Here is a 23086-nt window from a genome sequence, read left to right on the forward strand (position 1 = left end):
AAATTAACAGGTATATTCAGGACTTGAACTCAGCTCTGGAGCAAGTGGATTTAATAGACGTCTAAAGAACTCTTCACCCCAAATCAACAGAATATAAATTCTTCTCAGCACCACTTCACGCTTATTCTAAAGTTCACCATATAATTGGAACTGAAACACACCTCTGCAAATGCAAAAGAATGAGAATCATGATAAACAGTCTCTAAGATCATAAGGCTATCAAATAAGAACTCAGTATTAAGAAACTCACTAAAAACCACACAACTACATGGAAAATGAACAACCTGCTCCAGAATGACTACTGGGTAAATAACAAAATTAAGGCAGAAATAAATACGTTCTTTGAAACCAATGAGAACAAAGACACAACCTACCAGAATGTCTGGGACACCATTAAAGCATGTTTAGAGGGAAATTTATAGCACTAATTGCCTGCAAGAGAAAGCAGGAAATTTCTAAAATTGACACCCTAACATGACAATCAAAAGAGCTAAAGAAGCAAGAGCAAACAAATGTAAAAGCTATCAGAAGACAAGAAATAACTAAGATTAGAGCAGAACTTAAGATAATGGAGACTCAAAAAACCTTTCAAAGAGTCAATGAATATAGGGGCTATTTTTGTTTGAAAAGATTAATATAATAACCACTATCCAGACCGATAAAGAAGAAAAGAGAGAAGAATCAAGTAGACACAATAAAAAATGATAAAGGGGATATCACCACGATCCCATAGAAATATATTACTACCATCAGAGAATACTATATACACCTCTATGCAAACCAACTAGAAAATCTAGAAAAAATGGATAAATTCCTGGACACATACCCCCTCCTAAGACTAAACCAGGAGGAAGTTGAATCCCTGAATAGGCCAATAACAAGTTCTGAAGTTGAGGCAGTAATTAACAGCCTGCCAACCAAAAAAGTCCAGGACCAGATGGGTTCTGGACTTCTACCAGAGGTAGAAGTTCTACCAGAGGTACCAACAGGGACTGGTAGCATTCCTTCTTAAACTATTCCAAACCATAGAAAAAGAGGGACTCTGCCCTAACTCATTTTATGAGGCCAGCATCATCCTAATACCAAAACCTGGCAGAGCCACAACAAAAAAAGAAAATTTCAGGACAATATCCCTGATAGACATTGAAGAGAAAATCCTCCATAAAATACTGGCAAACTGAATCCAGAAGCACATCAAAAAGCTTATCCACCACCATCAAGCCGGCTTCATTCCTGGGATGCAAGACTGGTTAAATATATGCAAATCAATAAATGTAATCCATCACATAAACAGAACCAATGGCAGAAACCACATAATTATCTCAATAGATGCAGAAAAGGCCTTCAATAGAAGTTGACATCCTTTTATGTTAAAAACTGTCAATAATCTAGTTATTGATGGAATGTATCTCAAAATAATTAGAGCTATTTATGACAAACCCACAGCCAATATCATACTGAATGGGCCAAAACTGGAAGCATTCCTTTTGAAAACCATCACAAGACAAGGATGCCCTCCCTCACCACTACTATTCAATGTAGTATTGGAAGTTCTGGCCAGGGCAATCAGGTAAGATAAAGAAATAGAGTATATTCAAACAGGAAGAAACGAAGTCAAATTGTCTCTGTTTGCAGATGATATGATTGCATATATAGAAAACCCTATTATCTCAGCCCTATATCTCCTTAAGCTGATAAGCTACTTCAGCAAAGTCTCAGGATATAAAATCAATGGGCAAAAATTATTACAGTCATTCCTATGCACCATTAATACACAAACAGAGAGCCAAGTCATAAGTGAACTCCCATTCACAATTGCTACAAAGAGAGTAAAATCCTAGGACTGCAACTTACAGGTAAAGTGATTGACCTCTTCCAGGAGAATTGCAAAGTACTGCTCAAGGAAATAAGAGAGGACACGAACAAATGGAAAAACATTCCGTGTTCGTGGATAGGAAGAATCAATAGAGTGAAAATGGCCATACTGCCCGAAGAAATTTATAGATCAAGCTACCATTGACTTTCTTCACAGAATTAGAAAAAACTATGTTCAGTTTCATATGGAACCAAAGAAGAGCCCATAGAGCCAAGAGCATCCTAAGCAAAAGAACAACACTGGAGGCATCATGCTACCTGACTTCAAACAATACTACAAGGCCACAGTAACAAAAATGGCATGGTACTGGTAACAAAACAGGTATATAGACCAATGGAGCAGAACTGAGGCCTCAGAAATAGCCACACATCTACAACCATCTGGTCTTTGACAAACCTGACAAAAACAAGCAATGGGGAAAGGATTCCCTATTTAATAAATGGTGCTGGGAAAACTGGCTAGCCATATACAGAAAACCGAAAATGGACCTCTTCCTTACACCTTATACAAAAATTAACTCACGATAGATTAAAGACTTAAACATAAGATCTAAAACCATAAAAACCCTAGAAGAAAACCTAGGCAATACCATTCAGGGCATAGGCATGGGCAAAGACTTCATGACTAAAACACCAAAAGCAATGGCTACAAAAGCCAATATTGATAAAAGGGGTCTAATTAAACTAACGAGCTTCTGCACAAAAAAGAAACTATAATCAGGGTGAACAGGCAACCTACAGAATGGAAGAAAAAGACAAAGGGCTGATATCCAGAATCTACAAGGAACTTAAACAAATTTACAAGAAACAAACAATGCCATCAAAAAGTGGGCAAAGGATATGAACAGACACTTCTCAAAAGAAGACATTTATGCGGCCAGCAAATGTATGAAAAAAAGCTCATCATTGGTCATTAAATAAATGCAAATCAAACACAATGAGACACCATCTCATGCCAGTTATAATGGCGATCATTTAGAAGTCAGGAAACAGCAGATGCTGGGGAGGATTTGGAGAAACAGGAACGCTTTTACACTGTTGGTGCAAGTGTAAATTAGTTCAACCATTGTGGAAGACAGGGTGGCAATTCCTCAAGGATCTAGAACCAGAAATACAATTTGTCCCAGCAATCCCTTTACTGGGTATATACCCAAAGGAATACAAATAATTCTGCCATAAAGACATATGCATACTTCTGTTTATTGTAGCAGTATTTACAATAGCAAAGACATGTAACCAACCCAATTGCCCATCAATGATAGACTGGATAAAGAAAAGTGGCGCATATACACCATAGAATACTGTGCACCCATAAAAAGGATGAGTTCATTTCCTTTGAGGGACATGGATGAAACTGGAAATCATCACTCTCAACAGACTAATGCAGGAACAGAAAACCAAGCACTGCATGTTCTCACTCATATGTGGGAGCTGAACATTTGGGAACACATGGACACAGGGAGGGGAACATCACACACAAGGGCCTGATGGTGGGTGGAAGTCTAGGGGAGGGATCGCATTAGGAAAAATACCTAATGTAGATGATGGGTTGATGTGTGCAGCAAACCACCATGGCACGTGCATAGCTATGGAACAAACCTGCATTTCTTGCACATGTACCCCAGAACTTGAAGTATAATAAAAAAAAAATCTTTGTTAAAACATGCTAAGAATAATCTGAACCTTCACTGACTTGCAGCCTTTTTGTTAGTCTCTATATTGATGGATGTTGACTGATCAGAGTGGTGGTTGCTGAAGTTTGGAATGGCTATGATAATTCCTTGAAATAGACAGCAATGAAGTATGTCACATTCATTAACTCTTCCTTTCAAGAAAGATTTCTCTGTGACATGTAATAGTCTTGGGGCATTTTACCCATATTAGAACTTCCTTCAAAATTAGTCAATCTTCTTAAACTCTGCAACCATTTTATCAACTAAGTTTATGTAATATTCCACATACCTTATTGTCATATCAACAATGTTCATAGCATCTTCACCAAGAATAGATTCCATCTCAAGAAAACATTCATGAGATTGGAACAATTCAGTCACGTCTTCAAGCTCTACTTCTGATTGTAAATCTTCAGCTATTTCCTTCACATCTACACTAACTGCCTCCACTTGAGAAGTCTTGAATTCCTCAAAGTCACCCATGAGGGTTGGCATCAACTTCTTCCAAATGCCTCTTAATATTGATATTTTGACCTACTCCCATCAATATTAATCATGAATATTCTTTATAGTATCAACAATGGAGAATCCTTTCTAGAAGGTTTTCAATTGACTTTGCCTAGATCCATCAGAGTAATCACCATCGATGGCAGCTATCCCTTTATTAAATATATTTCTTAAATAATATGATTTGAAACTTTGAAATTCCTTTTTGATCCGTGGACTGCAGAATGGATTTTGTGTTAGCAGGCATGAGAACTACATTAATTTTGTCCATCTTCATCAATACTCTTGGGTGACCAGGTACATTGTCAATAAGCAGTAATTATTGGAAAGGAATGTGTTTTGATGTGTGTTTCAGGGTGTGGTGTGTGTGTGTGTGTCTGTGTTTGTGTGTTTCTGAGCAGTAGGTCTCAACAGTGGACTTAAATATTCAGTAAACCTTGCTATAAACAGATACACTGCCATCTAGGCCTTGTTGTTCCATTTCTAGAGCATAGGCAGAGTAGATTTAACATAATTATTAAGGGACCTATCCGTGCCCTTTTTATTTCAGAACAGTAAATAAAAATGGAATTCAACTGATAGCAGCTGCATTAGACCCTAACAAGAGAGTTTTCGCTGAAGTTTGGAAGGCAGACATTGACTTCCTTTTTTTTTTTTTTTTTTTTTTTTTTTGAGACAGAGTCTCATTCTGTCACCCAGGCTGGAGTGCAGGGGTGTGATTTGCACTCACTTCAGCCTCTGCCAGCAAGGTTCTATCTATTCTCCTGCCTCAGCCTCCCAAGTAGCTGGAAATACAGGTACACACAGCCACACCTGGCTTGTTTTTGTATTTTTAGGAGAGACGGGATTTCAATGTGTTGGCCAGGATGGTCTTGATCTCCTGACTTTGTGATCTGCCTGCCTCAGCCTCCCAAAGTGCTGGGATTATAGGCATGAGCCACCGTGGCTGGTGTGACTTCCTTCTACCTATGAAAGTCTTAGATGTCATCTTCTTCTAATATGAGGCTCTTTAATGGATACAACAAAAATCTGTTTTTTAGTGAAGCCACATTCAGCATTGATCCCAGCCCTAGTTACAGCTTCTAAAGCTCCCGCAAGAGCACTTGTTTCTTCATCTTGCAATTTTGTATATGGTGACAGTGTCTTTTCTTGAGTCCCATAAAGCAACATTTGCTATCTTCAAACTTTTGTTTCTGTACTTTCCTCACCTCTCAGCCTTTATAGAATTGAAGAGAGTATCTTGCTCTTTATTAAGATTTGGCTTAAGGGAATGCTGTGGCTGGATTGATCTACCCAGGCCACTGAAACTTTCTCCTTATCAGTAATAAGATTGTTTTGCTTCAACATATACATGTTCACTGGTGTAGCACTTTTACCTTCCTTCAAACACTTTCCCTTTGCATTCACAACTTGGCTAACTGGAAGAAGTTTGTTTTCTGGCTTATCTTGGCTTTCAATATGCCTTCTTCACTAGGCTTATTCTTTTTTAGCTTGTGACTTGAAGTGAGAGATTTGCAACTCTTTCTTTTACTTGAGCACTTAGAGGCCATTGTAGGGTTATTCATTGTTCTAATTTCAATATTATTGTATCTTAGGGAATATGGAGGCCCAAGGAGAGGGAGAGAGATGGGGAACAGATGGTGAGTTGAGCTGTCAGAACACATACAACATTTATTCATTAAGTTCCTTGCCTTATGTGGCATGGTTTGTGAAGCTCCAAAAGAATTACAATAGAAACATAAATGATAACTGACCACAGATCACCATACCACGTATAATAATAATGAAAAATTTGAAATACTGTGAGAATTACCAAAATGTGATGCAGAGACACAAAGTGACCACAAGCTATTATAAAAACAGCATATAGATCTGCTGGATGCAGGGTTGACATAAACCTTCAATTTATAAAAAATCTGTGAAGCAAAATCAAGCAAAATGTAATTAAATGAGGTATGTCTGTACTTGGATATTGGTTTTTAAATCCATTTAACCACTTTATGTCTGTGATTTTGGAAGTTTATTCCACTTGTGTTTAAATAATTGCTGATAGGGATGCACTTACTACTGTAATTTTGTTGTGTTCTGTATAACTTATAGTAATGTTGTCTCTCTTTTCCTCTGTAGCTACTTTCATTTGTTTCCTTGTTTTTTGCAGTTCCATGCTTTGATCCTTTCATCAATTTCTTTTCTGTATCCCTTATAGGTATTTCTGTGACTTTCATTAGTATTGCATAGAACAAACTATAACAATTTATTTTAAATGGATAATAACTTAATCACAGTATAAAGATCTTACTCCTTTACATCCTCTCCCCACCTTCTATACCATATACTGGTTTCACATTAGTGTCTCTGTTGGGGAATGAAATATAGAGATTTCTATCCCACAATCTTGCTGTTATTAATTCCCTTTTACCTATTTTTAATGGACAAATATACTTGCTGAATTGTTATTTTCTGTTAAAAATAAGTCACGTAGGCAAGAAATAATCGTAAGTTAATACACTTTATTAAATACTATTAACTGTTTTTAAATAAGTGAATTTAAACTGATAACTCCGTGTCAATCACATACACTACCTTATAATTACAACTTGTTATATTTTAGATCCCTTAACCCGCTTGTATAGGTATAGTTGTGCCACAGATTCCACATCTGTGAATTTAGCCTACCGCATATCAAAATTATTAATTAAAATACTACACGACAATAAAAATAATACAAATAAACAGTAGAGTATAGCAACTACATACATATCATTTACATTGTATTTGGTATTATATGCAGTCTAGAGATGATTTAAAATATACCGAAGGATGTGCATAGGCTATATGCAAATACTACATCATTTTGTATAAGGGACTAGAGCAGATGTGAATTTTGGTATGTGCAGGGTGTCCTGGAATCAGTCTCCCCGGGAGGAATGACTATATAGTTATTTTTCACAGTTTTGTCATTTAAATTCTGTACCACAATAAAGTTACTATGAACACACCTTCATTATTCTGTATTTGTCTACATCTACCTTTACCAGAGGACATTATTTTTTAATATGCATTTCTGTTTCTGTCTAATGTTCTTTTATTTCAACTTGAAGAATTCTCTTTAGCGTTTTTTGTAAAAGAGTTCTAGTGGTGATGAAGCCCCATGGTTTTTGCTTATTTAGGAAGATCTTTATTTCTCCTTCACATTTATTGAACAGGTTTGCTGGGTATAGTATTCTAGATTGGCTGATTTTATTTTTCTTTCAGCACTTTGAATATAGCATCCCACTCCTTTCTCCCTATAATGTTTCTGCTGAGAAATGTGTTGATCTATGAGATCTTCCTTTTACTTGCAAAAATGCATTTTTTTTCTTGCAGCTTTCAAGATTATCTGTTTTGTTACTTTTAACAGTTTGATACTAATGGGTTTCAGGGTGAGTCTTTTTAGGTTCATCCTAGTTGGAGATCTTCAAGTTTCTTGTATTGAATGTTGATTTCCTTTCTCAGATTTGGGACACTTTTGAAAATTGTTTATTTGAATAAGCTCTTTGCCCATCTCCTTCTTTTTTTGGGACTTCTATAAAGTGTATATTGTTCTGCTTGATGGTGTCATATAAATCTCTTAGCATTTTTTCACTTTTCCTAATTCTAATTTCTTTTTATTCCTCAAATGTCATGCTTTTGAATTCATTTACTCCTTCTTCTGCTTGATAAAATCTGCTGTTGAGACACATGAAAAAATGCTCGTCATCACTCGCCATCAGAGAAATGCAAATCAAAACCACAATGAGATACCATCTCACACCAGTTAGAATGGCAATCATTAAGAAGTCAGGAAACAATAGATGTTGGAGAGGATGTGGAGAAATAGGAACAATTTTACACTGTTGGTGGGATTGTAAACTAGTTCAACCATTATGGAAAACAGTATGGCAATTCCTCAAGGATCTAGAACTAGATGTACCATATGACCCAGCCATCCCACTACTGGGTATATACCCAAAGGATTATAAATTACTCTACTACAAAGACACATGCACACGTATGTTTATTGCGGCACTATTCACAATAGCAAAGACTTGGAATCAACCCAAATGTCCATCTGTGACAGACTGGATTAAGAAAATGTGGCACATATACACCATGGAATACTATGCAGCCATCAAAAAGGATGAGTTTGCGTCCTTTGTAGGGACATGGATGCAGCTGGAAACCATCATTCTTAGCAAACTATCACAAGAAGAGAAAACCAAACACCGCATGTTCTCACTCATAGGTGGGAACTGAACAATGAGATCACTTGGACTCGGGAAGGGGAACATCACACACTGGGGCCTATCATGGGGAGGGGGGAGGAGGGAGGGATTGCATTGGGGAGTTATACATGATATAAACGTTATGCACATGTACCCTAGAACTTAAAGTATAATAAAAAATAAAAAAATAAAAAAAAAAAATAAAATAAAAAATCTGCTGTTGATATTCGCTAGTGAATATTGCACTTCATTATTGTATTCTTCAGCTTCAGAATTTCTGTGTTTTTAAATCTTTTCTATAGTTTTTGATATTTTCAGTTTGTTCATGCATTTTTTTTCTAATTTTATGTAGCTATCTGTGTTTTTGTTTTTAGCACATTGAGCTTCTTTAAGATGATTATTTTGTGTTTTTAAAGATAATTTATAGACCATGGTTTCCAGTTGGTTTCTGGTGGTTTCTTTTGTTTCTCTGTTGCTTCATATGTCAGTGATGTTATTTTTTTTTCTGGGATTTGTGAATTTGAAAAAATCAGCCATGTCTCTTAGACTTTTTCTAACTGATTTCACACAGGAAAAGAACTTCACCAATCAGCCTGGGTAAAGTGTCTCCCAAACATTTTTAGGGGATTCATCTTCTCTGGGCATGTAAAATCCCAATAGAGAGGTTTATTGGTTTCTTTTTCCCAGCCTTATAATTACTATTTATTCTGCTCTCTGGCTGCAGAACTGCAGATTCTCTAGTACTGCAATGAGCCCCTGAACTCTTCTGTGTTCTCTGAGCCTCAGGCATCCAGAGTATGCTATTTCTATCAGTGCACCCAGTCAGTGACATAGAAATCAGACCCTTGTGCAATCCCCAAAAAACCATAACATTGGATGGGCATTTTTTGCTTTTCTTCCACTCTACAGAGTGACTGCAAGTTTGACATTTACTTCTGATCACACCAAGTTGTTCTGACTTAGTGGATGGGCTGTCATGGGTGGAACAAAATGGTCTTTTTAACCATTTTTAATGTGGCTGTTCTTGGCTTTGAGCTTAGCTGGGTTACTATGATTTATTAACTAGTTTCTCGAGTACTCTTTAAAGCTTTTTGAACTATATATTGTTGCAAAGTTGGTGTCTCTATGGGAAGCAAGGTCTGGGGTTTCTATTCCACCATCTTTCTGAACTACATCAAAGTCGGCATATATATATGTATGTGTATATATATACACATATATATGCATATATACACATATATGTGTATATATACATATGTATGTATATATATTTTGACATGGAGTCTCGCCCTGTCACCAGGCTCACTGCAACCTCCACCTCCTGGGTTCAAGCGATTCGCCTGCTCAGCATCCCGAGTAGCTGGGACCACAGGTGCTCACCACCACACTCGGCTAATTTTTGTATTTTTAGTAGAGACTGGGTTTCACCGTGTTGGCCAGGATGGTCTCTATCTCCTGTCCTTGTGATCTGCCCACCTCATCCTCCCAAAGTGCTGGGATTACAGGTGTGAGCCACCGTGCCTGGCCCAAAGTCAGCATATTTTTAAACAACTCCCACTGTCCTCCCCAGCAATGTATGCAAGCACTGATTGCCCTACATTCTTTCCAATATTTGATGCTCAAATATTTTTTTCCAGTCATTCTATTGAGTGCACAGAGAAATCTTATTGTAGTTTTAATTTACATTTTCCTGATGACTAATAATAATTATTTCCATATTATGTGATTATTGACCATTTGCATATCTTATTTTGGGAAGCTTCTGTTCAAGGCTTTTCTCCGTTTTTCTATTAGTATGTTCTTTTTACTATTACACTGCATGAGTTTTTACAAATATTGTCTATATAAGCCTTTTGCCAGTGATATAAATTACAAAGATTTTCTCTTAGTCTTTGTATAACTATATTTTCCACTTGAGGTTGTCTTTGTTAACAGAAGCTTTATTTCCTTTTATTGTTTTTGTATCCTCCCTAAGACATACTTGCCTACCCCAAGGTTGCAAAGATACTTTTCCTTATTTTCCTCTAGAGGGTTTGTTGCTTTAGCTTTTATGTTTACATTTATAATGTATCTTATATTTTTGTGCATCTTAGATAAGAATTAGTTGTGTGTGTGTGTTTGATATATGTATACATATGATTATTATTTGATCATACATGTTTGGATCTATTTTGGGATACTTTGTTATTTCCATTAATTTACATGTCTATTTTTTTAAATGAAAATCACATTGTTTATTATTGTAACATATCCTAAAGTGACCTAGAATAAGTTCTTCAACTTTACAATTTGTAAAGATTGTTTGGCTATTCTACATCTTTTGTATTGCTGCATATATTTCAGAAAAAACATGCCACTTTGTATAAAAAGTGTATTGGAATTTTGAAGGGAACTAAATTAAATTTATAAACAATTTGGAAATTAACCCCTTAATAACTTTAAGTCTTAGTCGATGAACACAATATACCTTTTCATTTTTTTCTCAGCAATATATTAGTCCTTTTAATTTGTAATTATTGCATATCTTTCATTAAATTTACTTATATGCATTTTATGTTTTAATTTTATTGTAAATAATATTTTAAAATTTCATTGTCCAGTTGTTTATTGCCAGCACATAAAATGTAATTTAACTTCATATATTAACATATTGCACAATAGTATAATTTTATTATTAATTCTAGAAGGATTTTTCTGCATTCTTAATGTTTTCCTACGTATACAATTGTGTTATCTGCAAATATGGTTTTGCTTCTTCCTTTCCAATCTACATTTCTTTAATTCTTTTGACTTTCCTGTTGCAGTGGCTAAGACCTCCATTTTATTTTGAACAACATATTAACAGTAGACATCCCTTTCTTTCTCTTGATACTAGCAGGGAGTAATCCAGTTTATTTTTTTTCTCATTAATTAGAGTATTGGATACAGGTTTTTAAAGATGTTCTTTATCAGATAGAGGAGCACTTCTATTCCTAGAACTCTAAAGTTTTTGATTTGCTTTTTTCAAAAAAAAATTGATGGTGAATTGTCTCAAATATTTTTCTACATACATGGAAATATTATGTATATGTTTTCGTTCTTTAGCCTTTTGGTATGCTAAATGTTTAAAATAGATTTTGAATGTAAAACGAAGCTTGTATTTCTAGAATAAATACCACTTACTTGGTCATGATGTGATTTATTTTTCATATAGTACTAGGTTCGGTTTGCTAATGTATTGTTTACTTTTTTTGTGTGTATGTCCATAAGAGTTGATAGTCTCTTTCTTCTTTTGTAAGTTTTGGTTGGATTTTTTTTTTTTAATTTATTTGTTCACTCCAACTAAGTCGTCAATTTATTTCATGAAGTTGTTTATCATGTCCTCTCATTATTCCTTTTAACATCCGTTAGCTCTCAGTAATGACCCGTCCTTCATTCCTGATATTGATAACCTGTATTTTTTTTCTTTGTTTTCTAATTTTTTTGCTATGGGTTTATCTAATTTATTAGTGTCCCTAAAGATCGGATATTTGTCTTAATTAATTTTGTTTATTATTTTCTCTTTTCTATTTAATTTTTTCCCAGTTTTATTTTTATTATTTATTTATTTATTTTGTTTGTTTGTTTGTTTTGGTTTAGTTTGCTCCTCCGTTCTTAAGTTCTTAAGAGCATTAAGTTTATACCTACCTTCTTTTTGTGTATGTATTTAAACATTTAAATTTCACTCAAATGACTCCTTAAAATTCATTCACAGAGTTTGATATGTTGTATTTTTATTTTGTTCAGTTCAAAATGTATATGCTTTAAAGCAATATGTATATATATTTGCTTTAAAGTAATACCTATATGCATTAAAATGTTGTAGAAGATACAATTGCAAATAAACTGCACAAGAAAAATAACTAAAACATAGTGTGATATTTCTTACAGTTTAAGGGTTAGAAAAATTATATCCAGATCAGTTTAGCAAGAAGGCCTATGTTTCCCTTCTTAGTTCCAGGAAAATTATAGAATGTTAGAGTAATAAAAAAGAAGAACAATATCATTTTTTTAGCACATTGACTATTATGTAAGTACTGTTCCCTATGACATATGATGTTTGAAATCAAGTATAATATTTCAAATGTAAATTGAGAATCAATTATATCTATGGGTAATATTTATAAACATTCGTTAACTTTAAAAAATATCTTTAGAAAAATCAAGTAATCAGAAGTCAGGAACTATGTATACTAATTGTGACTCTAATACTAAACTGGGAAATCTTAGAAAATGACAAATCTTTAAGGCATTACTCATCGTTAAAAAATACATATTAGTAGGCATCTCATTAAAATCTAATATGAAGTTTTTTCATTGCAATTATACAAAATTTGATAATTTTAATGATTACTTTAATACAAACTAAGAGTACCTATAAAAACAGAGAATATGCAAACATTTTTGCATCATGGAAAATTATAGTTTCTAAGGGTAGGATTTACCAGTTGGTTGAAATATGACATTAAATAGAACTTTGTAGACAACCAAAATCTTGCATTATTCTAAGTATGGTTTCTAAAAGCAAACCACTTTAGACAATCAAACAAAATAATACTTTTAATAAGGCTGTACATTTTCCCTAGTAAAGTCTTAATGTTTCTGAAATCAAAGACAAATTTTTGTGAGTCTCTTAGTGCCCAGATATCTGCAGTCACTTGGGTTACTTGCAAAACTCTGGGTTTAGGATAACTGAAATAAAATTATATTGTAACATCTGATTTACTTGATATTATTGAGTATCCTTGAAAGTTTAATGGAATGCATAAGTTTAGAAGGGTATGACATTCTCACCAGTGGAATGTTATGATTTTGTCTCCCGCAGGTGCTCCAAGTGACCAGAGCAGTGGCACCTCCTCTCCTCTCTGTGACAGTGGCTTACATCTCAACTACCACCCCAATAATACAGTAAGACGATCCAGGCACAGCTCAGATTAATAAGGAGATAACACATAGTTTGTAAAAACTGCTAGTGAATCTGATTTATGTGATAGATAGGAAATCCCTGGTTGCATAATCATTTAAGTATTATGATAAACAAGAAATGGAAAATAAATAGGTCAGGGTTTTTATGCCATTTTTTCCCCTCTCCAGTCTGTATGGATTAAGTTATTTTTAAGCAATAAATACTATTAACTTGGGGAGGTCACTGGAAATGTATAATATCATACAATCATTTTAGAACATTGTACATTATATGTGATTCCAGGTTCAAAATGCTTTGATATTAGTTTTATCACTTTTTTCTTTTGAAATTACTTAACTAAAAGTACCTATTTAATTTGCCATTTGTTAGGAATTTTTTAGCCAACTTTTACGCACAGTAAGCAATTACTGCAGTGAGAAAATCCGATTCACACATTATTTTAACATGTAATGAACGTTTATACATGTATTTAGTAAAAGTTAAAATTAATCTTTGTTTTGTAGATATTTAATAAAATTTTAATCTTTGTTTTCTACTTGCATTTTGAGTAAATTGATTTTAATATCTTATAAATGTTTTTGAAGTTCCTTGTATTTCATCCTTCAAAATGCTCACACATTCTTAAAGAAATATTTTTTTCTGATTACAAACACATCTAACAATCATCTTGCATGCTTATAAATGTGAAGAGAAGCAGAGGTGACCTTAAGCAGAATTTTTTCGTTCTATTCCACATATTATGGTACAGATGTCATGTAGCTTCTTCTACTGACTCGTATGATTCATACTGCATTTGAAATTTTTGTCAAAATAGTGACATTTTAGTTCAAAGCAATCTTTTTGAACATCTTCAATCCTGAATGGCCTTCACTGTACCTGATGTCCCCAGTATTACTCCTCAGTTGAGAACCTTAGGCCCTCAAGTTGTCGACATTTTTCCGTCATAAAAAGACATTTGCCAAGACAAACGGTTATCTGTACAACTGTAAGGATATTTTAGGATATTTTCTAAAACCAACCTCAGCTGGATATATTTCATGTGGCCATCTTTGAAACCTTTTTTTTTTTTTTGCCAGAGAAGTAATTGCCACACAAAAAGGGGCATTTAAAACCACAATACAGCACGACGGGAGTGACTTAAAATTTATGAGGAAATATACAGGTTTCCTAATGAAAAACTTAGATATACAATGAAATTTTTTACCTCTTGATTTTGTAATTACTGTGCTAACCTTTTTCCCTCCCAATCTAGATGCCTTCAATAATTTCAGTGCACTTCTGTTTTCCTTCCCTGCACTGGTGCACCTGCCCTCAGTAGCTGGAGGTGTTGGCTGTGCCCATTCACAGCTGATCCCTCTTCTCTGGATCCCCTTTGCCTGAGAGTCAGAACTCACCTGGGTGTTGGGCACTACATGCCCTGCTTCCATCAGTCCTGAGAGGTTGCTCCTAAGAGTGCCCCCTCCACATGTCCCTCAAACAAGAACTTCCATCTCAACTCTGATCCTAAGGCAGAAACAAGAGCACACTTACTTCAGAGTGGGAGAAAGCTGTTTGCAGCTGTTTTGTTCTAGGTCTTGTCTCATACCCTTGAACTCCTGTATAATAATGAGAAGCAGAGGAGTCTGAATGGCAGGTTTAAGGGTAGAAATCATTCTGGTTTGTTTTTAACCCATTCCTTTGACATATAGAAAAATGTGTACAGAATAATGTTCTTCCTTAGAAAACTACAATTACAGCAAGAAAATCACTCCAATTCTATAACATGACTGATCCCAAATAAATTCAGTTTTATAAAATTAAAAATAAAGCAAATGTTATAAATTCCTCTTACTGCAGCTATGTCTTCCCATTTCGAGAGGCACATTTTATTCTCCTTTGAGCATTAGAAATGAACATTCTTTTGACATTGCTGAAGATATTTCACTGTAAGGAAATTGAAAGTATTTATCATGATGCTATAGAGAATAATAATAAAAATATGAAAACAAAACAAAGTATATTCAAAATAAAGACAAAAGTCTCAATGCATATCAATTAAATGCATTTTTGTTGAGAAGTTACTGTGTGGAAACACCCCTCTTTGGGGGTGTTATACTTTGGGGAGCAGTTAATTATGATTTTAACACAAAATCAATAAGATCCAGATCTGTAGACAAAAGCATAAAATTAACTATAACATAAGCAGAAAAAAGAAGAATGAGTAGCAGCATTCTAATAACACAGGTAAAGAGCTGTAGAGACTTTGAACAGCTGACTAAAAAATTCAAAGTAAGTTGAGAGACTACAAACCAAGTGTGTGCTTTGTTGCCCACACGGGAGACTAACCTGCAATGGTAACCAGACCATGCAGGCTTGCACAGCCAGGGAGAGCACGTGCTGTTTCTTCTGTATCTTGAATAAGCTTTGATAGAGGAATGGCGAGTGGAGAACACCTCTACTCAGAGGTGTACTAAATTTGGAGAGGTCAAAGACATGAAATAACAACAGACAATGGGCACTCGGAAGGAAGAGTGCATTGTGAGGCAAGTTTTCTTTCCGCAGAATACGTGTATATTATAGACAGTCTACTTAAAAGAAACATTTGATTCTCTGATGTGTCTTAATTCTCAGTTCTATCCTAGGCTCACAAACTGCCTTTTCAATGTCTATACCTTGATCTGAAACAAATTTTGAGTATTTATTATTCTGGTTTTCTAAGATGTCCTTATTGTATTTTAAGGCAGCATTTTAAGTCTAAGGGGAAATAAAGGATTATAATATATTAACATCATTCCACCATCCTACATAAAAATATCATCTATTCCTTCTAAGGATGCACAACATCACTAATTTTAAGCGATATGAAAGTCATTTGTTTTGCCAACCCAGACCTTGGCTCCTCAGCCCCAGCTCAGATTCACTGAACTTCTCTCTTGAAATGGAGTAGAAGGATTTGTTTTGTGCTTACCAGAAGATTCTGATTCAGATAATCAGCCAAGCAGACTGAGAAACATTTTTCTTAACTGTACACTTTTAATTAATACATCCTATGCTGCCAAATCCTTAATAAAATCTGGGTCAGCAGTTTGCCTTGTGTGCAGTTCTGTTTTGGTAAGATAGTTGTTCTTGAGGTTATTGTGTGGCATGTGTAAAATTTTGGGAAAAGAGCAAGGCAACATAAATGCTTCCTTTTCCAATCACATTATTAATATTTTAGGAAACAACATTTTTGACATTGTAGAGTAGAGCTATTGAAAAAGAGTCATGGTTCTCAAAAGCACAAAAATGGTTGTGTTTTTAGACTATCTTTTGTGCAAAAATAAATCTGACTACTATTCCAAAATATGATTAGAAAGTAAATTTATATTCTATTTACATAAATAAAATAAGTAAGGAGAAAAATTCTTTAAAGGATGACTTGTCTTCCACTGTAAATAACAGGTCTATAATATGAAATATATCAACTCTGTTTAGTCAAATAACTGAAGAGGGACTTATTACATATTTCTTATAAACAAGAAACATAAGAAAGTGACATATTTATACTTTTGGTATATAAAGGCATCAAATCAAGATGCCACAGAAAGAATGTCAAAGGCCACATATATTTCTATACTTTCCAGTCTATGAAATGGATTGATATGGTTTGTAAAACCTACTGTATTCATGTATTGGTGATTAGTCAGTCCCCAATATCTCATTACCCATGTCTTTAACAATCTTTGACATACTCTGTCCCATTTATTGATGAAACACAAAATTTGAGAGAAATTATTATTGTATTTTATGAAAGATGAGAAATCATCTTTAAATAATATACTTGAAGATATATAACCAAAATGTGAAATAATCAAGTAAAAAAATCCAAATTATTTTCCATTGTTTCACCTCTGATTATGAGTGTTGAATGTTAAATGTGCTGCAGTAGATCTGTTGGCTCTGCTATCAAAGAGCTGCTAGTCTAAGTGAATCCTGGGGGTGCCCTTTGCTGGCTGGGCGACTTGGGTAGATCGTTTACTATAGAACTCAGGAATGCGTGTGTGCACTGGGGTTCTGGGAAGGAGTTTCAGTCATTGCCAACATGGTCCTGGCTTTGTGCAGCTGGGTGGGTCCTGAGCCACTTGCAATCCCTGTGGGCATCTCTGACCTGGCCACAGAAACCTGGTTTGTTTACCCAAACCTGCCACGCAGTATTGTTGCTTCCTCATGTTCCCTCATGATGAAAAGGTGAAAAGTAATAATAGAATGCTTCTTAAAAAAACCTTCTTGGCTCACGCTTATAGTCCCAGCACTTTGGGAGGCCAAGGCAGGCGGATCACCTGAGGTCAAGAGTTCAAGTCCAGCCTGGCAAACATGGTGAAACCCCGTCTATACTAAAAATGCAAAAATTAGCCAGGCTGGTTGTGGGCATCTGTAATCTCAACTACTTGGGGGGCTGAGGCAGGAGGATCACTGGAACCCCAGTGGCAGAGGTTGCAGTGAGCTAAGATCATGCCATGCACTTCTAAGTGATAGACCAAGACCCTGTCTCAAAAAACAAACAAACAAACAAAAAATCTTCTGTTTCTCCCTTCAAATATGGACATAGTAATAGCTTTGTTTTTCAAAGATGTTGCAAGTGGTGTAAGTCAAGCACTTAGTACAGGTAGGTATTACTAAAACTACTATTAAATAGTAATAGTAATATTCCTAAGAATGTCCTCCCTAAAAGTTCCATGTTTAGAAACAATTTTGCCCATTATTTGAGCTTATTATTTTTGAGAATACACTATTTGATACTCTTTACTTACAGCTACCAAGCGATACATGTAATTAGTTTGTTTTAGTAAATGTGAAATTACCATTAGCCTTTTAGGTATATTGAAAATAGCATGGAGCTATTTAGCTGGGCTATATTCTTTTTTTTTTTTTTTTTTTTTTTTTTTTGAGACGGAGTCTCGCTCTATCGCCCGGGCTGGAGTGCAGTGGCCGGATCTCAGCTCACTGCAAGCTCCGCCTCCCGGGTTTATGCCATTCTCCTGCCTCAGCCTCCCGAGTAGCTGGGACTACAGGTGCCCGCCACCTCGCCCGGCTAGTTTTTTGTATTTTTTAGTAGAGACGGGGTTTCACCGTATTAGTCAGGATGGTCTCGATCTCCTGACCTCGTGATCCGCCCGTCTCGGCCTCCCAAAGTGCTGGAATTACAGGCTTGAGCCACCGCGCCCGGAGCTGGGCTATATTCTAAGAACTTTTTCAATTGTTGCTGTAATCTTACCAGTTGTTACCATTATTATCCCCACTTTGAAGATAAACACAGTAAGACAGAGACCACAAAACTTGCCCCCAGGTAGTGGACTAGTCAGCTGGGAAATTGGTGTTCAAATATAAGTGGTCTGATTCTGACTTGCAACTTAAGCGCTCGCCACATTGTACTGTCGCCCAGCTGATCCCATATCATGCGCTGACCAGCTATAACAGCTGACATAAAGAACTGATTCCGTGTCATGAACTGACCACGTATAACAGCTGACATGAAGATCTGACTTCACGTCACATGCTGATTATCCGTAACATCTGATGTGAGGCCAAGAGAAAGAATAATATGAAACCTAGGTTTGTGCCTTTGCAGTCACCAGAGAGGCATTCAAAGCAACTGACTAGCATTGAAGGACAGGTGTCTTGGAGGCTGAGGTGCTCATTAAGTCACCAATAGGGACCCCTCACTAAGTGATCTTAGCCAGTCCACCCTTCAGGATATTCTAAACCGCTCCACTGACTTAGTACCTTTTTGTTTGCTCAATCTGCAACAATTAACATAAAAATGCCGGGTAGCATACAACCTTTAGTAAAAGTAATATTGTTTTTCACTGGAAGAATTGTTAAAAAAATTTAATGCCTGAGAGTAATGCTTAATAATATTTAGACTTCACAGAGTTTCAATATCTAGACTAAAATAGAATCTTCTTCCAACATTATCAGTCAAAAATTAGTGAATAAAGGGAAGTCAATGTTACCAGTTTACTGGCCAAATTGAGCTTACAACCCATGCTAATTTAAATATTAATATTATTTGATGTGCTGATGTGATGAAGAAATGCTAACATTAAAGCTGAAATAATGAAGAAACATGAATCAAGTGAAAAAGCCCAAATTTTATCAAATGTAAGTCTCTTCCATATACAAAGGGAAAAAAAAGCTCTAACGAAACTTAAGATATGTGTAATTTTAAGCCAGCAGTAGTTGGCTTGATATGCAACTCAAACAACATAAGAAAATATAAACTTTTTATGAACATGAAGTTAGAAAAATGAGTACAGATTTCCTTGAGCAGTGTTTTGAAAGTTGTTTTATAGGAGTGCTCATTCTATTCAAAAATATTTGCAAAAAACTGATAAATTAAAAACACTTATAATTGTGTTTGACACTCATAAAATACTTGCTAATTGAATGAACTACTAGTTATTTTTATTTTTTCACTTATTGGTTAATTATACTTACAGTTTTTTCCCACTTTTTCCATTCTTGAATAAATTATGTTCTGTCACACTCTTATCCTTTCCTTCCATCTCCACTCCTCATTTAAAAATATGTTTTCACTAGCATTCTTAGTCTCAATAATTCCTTTCTTAATTTCTTATAGCATTCTATTAATAAATAAGTTAACCAATACAACTTTAGTGTACTTAATGTGGAATTCTTCTCATGGTATTCCATAAAAGTCTTTTGATCATTTAGGGGAAAAATAATATCCCCCAGATGAAAGGGGTTTGGGACACAGAAACTCAAAGCACAGAAGAAAAACATTACATTTAAATATTTGTCTTCCTTTCAGGACACATTATCATGCTCGTCGTGGCCGACATCTCCAGGCTTGAGGTGGGAGAAGCGATGGTGCGACCTCAGACTGATCCCTCTACTACATTCGCGCTTCTCTCAGTATGTGCCCGGCACAGATTTGAGTCGGTGAGTCCATGTTTATGAGTTACGATTGTTTTGTTTATTAAAAAAGAGGCCTTTTAGGAAATCTTTTTAACATATCGCAATATGCTTTATGATTTTAGGATGTTTTTGATAGTAGAAAGAAGAGCTTCAAAATAATAATCTAACAAAGTTAAACACTATTCTAATGACAAAAACACAAGTTAAAGCCCTGACTCTGCTATTAACTTATTCTAATGGATTCAATGGATTCAATAGATAGTTTTATTAAGTTTTCGTATTTCCTCTTGTGTTGTTTACTTCTCAAGAATATTGCATAGTTTATTTATTTATTTTTTCATTTATTTATTTTGAGTCAAGGTCTAGCTATATTGCCCAAGCTGGAGTGCCGAGGTGCGATCTTGGCTCAATGCAACCTCCACCTCGTGAGTTCAAGTGATCCTCCCACCTCAGTCTCCCGAGTAGCTGGACTGCAGGCACATGCCACCATGCCCAGCTAACTTTTTTGTTTTGTTTTGTTTTTGTAGATATGGGATTTCACCATGTTCCCTAGTATTGAACTCCTGGTCTCAAGAGATCTGCCTGCCTTACCCTCCCAAAGTGCGGGGGTTACAGGCATAAACCTCATGCCCAGCGGCATAGTTGGTCTAAATTATAAGATTTATTTTCTGCTTTTAATATTCTTATATTATTATCTATTTTAGTAAGTGTAAGATAAGTAGTGTCCTCATTTTCATTCTGGAATTTTTTTTTCTCTTTTTATCTTGGTCAGTTTTGCTAAGGGGTTGTACATTTTGTTTATTTTTAAAAAATGATTAATTTGGGACTTTCTTGGATCTCTTAACTTATATATATATACTTTATGAGCCTCTGCTTTTTCCCTGATTGTTTCCATTTCTTAAGTTTTTCTGCTTGAATTTTTGTTCTTATTGCTTTTTGAGAGACATAAGTTCCAGGGATTGAGAAACTTTTCTGTAAAGAGTTGTATAGTAAATATTTTGTTTTGCAGGCCTTAATATCTCTGTCACAAAGTACTCAACTCTGCTGTTCTGCCACAAAAATAGTCATATACAATATATAAATAAATGAGCACACCTTTGTTCCAATAAAACTTATTTACAAAAACAGGTGTCAGGCTACATTTGTCCCATAGGCTTTAGTTTGCCAGTCAATATTGATAATTAATTTTAAGACTTATTTTTCCTAATATGTATTGCCAGATCTTTACATTTCCAGCAAATACTATTGTATTTACTTCTGCAAGTTTAGCATTATCTCTTGACTTATTTATAGTATTTTTGAGTATATCACTTTGTATAGTTTTCTGACTGGTTGCTCGAGGTATTATAATATGTGTAGGTAATGTATGACAGTCTACTGGTAACGTTTTACCACTTTGAATGAAGAATATAGAAATATTGCTTCCATTAAGATTCCTTTATCTTTCTCGTTTATAAAGATACTACCTTAACTTCCTATACATACATCAAACACTATATTGGGTGGTGTTATGAGTTTTGCTTCAACCATCAAATAAGATTTTAAAAACTCGTGGAAAAGATAATCCATTATACTTAACCCAAAGTGTACCCATCAATGATCTTTCTGAATTTCAAAGCTTCTTTTATCGCTTCCTTTCTGCTTAATTTTTTTAGACATTCTTTAAAGGTAGATTTGCTAACATTTAATTCCCTCAGTTTTCATTTATCTTAGTGGATACAGACTTTGGAGTTGACAGTTCTTTTCTTTCAGAAGCTAAAATATGTTAGGCATTAATGTCTACTGTCATTCCAATCGGTGTCCCCTATAAGTAATACGTTCTTTCTCTCTCTGCTTTCAAGACTTTTTCTTTTTTTTCAGTTTCAGAAGACTAATTATGAAGTATGTTGGCATATATTTCTTTAAGTTTCTCATAAATGGGCTTTATTCTGCTTCTTAAATCTGTATGATTATGACTTTCACCAAATTAGGGAAGTTTTGACTTTTATTCCTTCAAACACTTGGTGAGCCGCACTTTGCATTTTCTCGCTCTGAATCTCTGTTGATGCAAATATTAACCCTTTTATTATCGTCCCGCACATCACTGAGAAACTTTTTAAGAATCTGTTTTCTTTCTGTTACACAGTTTGGGAAAAGTTTATTGATCTGTATTTATGTTTTCAAATTCTATTTCCTGTCATTTAACTCTGCTCTTCAGCCTACTCAGCATTTTAGTTTTTGTTGATTTATTTTTTCAGTTCTAGTTTGTTCTTTTAAAAATAACTTCTCTTTTTAAGTTTTAAAAAATATTTTTATTTGTTTCAAGAAAACTTCTAATTGCTTGTTGAAGCATTTTTATGATGGTTACTGTAAAATCTTTGTGAGATAATTTCAATATCTCATTCATTTCATTGTTAGTATCATTAGTTCTTTTCTCGTTCAACTTGTGATTTTCCTGGATATTGATGCGACAAGTGATTTAACAAAATCATTCTAGACTTTGGATATTAAATGTTGAGATTCAAGTTCCTATTTAATCTAGGTTTTGTTGTTGTTGTTCTTGTTCTTCTTCTTGTTGTTTTCAGCAGGAAATCTCTTTGTTGTGAGGACTGGGTGGGTGTATATGTTAAGTTTCCTACTGCACCATGCTGACACCTGGAAAGGTAGATGGACAGGGTCATTTATATTTCTTGGTTGCTAAAGGTTGGAGGTAGAAGCTCAACTCCCCACAGAATTCTACTGACATAAGGAAGGAGGTGGATGGATAGGAGAGGGCAACTAGCTCCACCAAGCACCACCTCATTCCACCGTGGTGATAATGGTGGGAGAGACTCAGCTCCTTGCTGGGCCACACTTGTCAGCATGGAAGGGGAGGCACAGTACTTACTTGTCCCATCTCTCACAAGTCCATTTAGTCTGATTGCTGCAGGTGAGTATGAAGGTTCAGCTGTCCAGGACACCCCACT

The 23086-nt window shown here is 35.1% G+C and overlaps 1 protein-coding gene across 1 annotated transcript in view; it reads left to right on the plus strand.

Annotated features, from left to right (window-relative positions):
* The window catches only part of SNTG1 (syntrophin gamma 1), a gene marked incomplete at its 5' end in the record, with an annotated part of 382785 nt that overhangs the window by 82130 nt on the left and 277569 nt on the right, over positions 1-23086 (plus strand). The window contains 2 exons of the mRNA XM_033202518.1: positions 13143-13225; positions 20035-20165. Coding sequence (XP_033058409.1) covers positions 13143-13225; positions 20035-20165 — 214 coding nt within the window. The remainder of the gene's footprint in view (positions 1-13142; positions 13226-20034; positions 20166-23086) is intronic.

The sequence above is a fragment of the Trachypithecus francoisi genome, unplaced genomic scaffold (genome assembly GCF_009764315.1).
Source record: "Trachypithecus francoisi isolate TF-2019V2 unplaced genomic scaffold, Tfra_2.0 Lachesis_group7, whole genome shotgun sequence".
NCBI lineage: Eukaryota > Metazoa > Chordata > Mammalia > Primates > Cercopithecidae > Trachypithecus > Trachypithecus francoisi.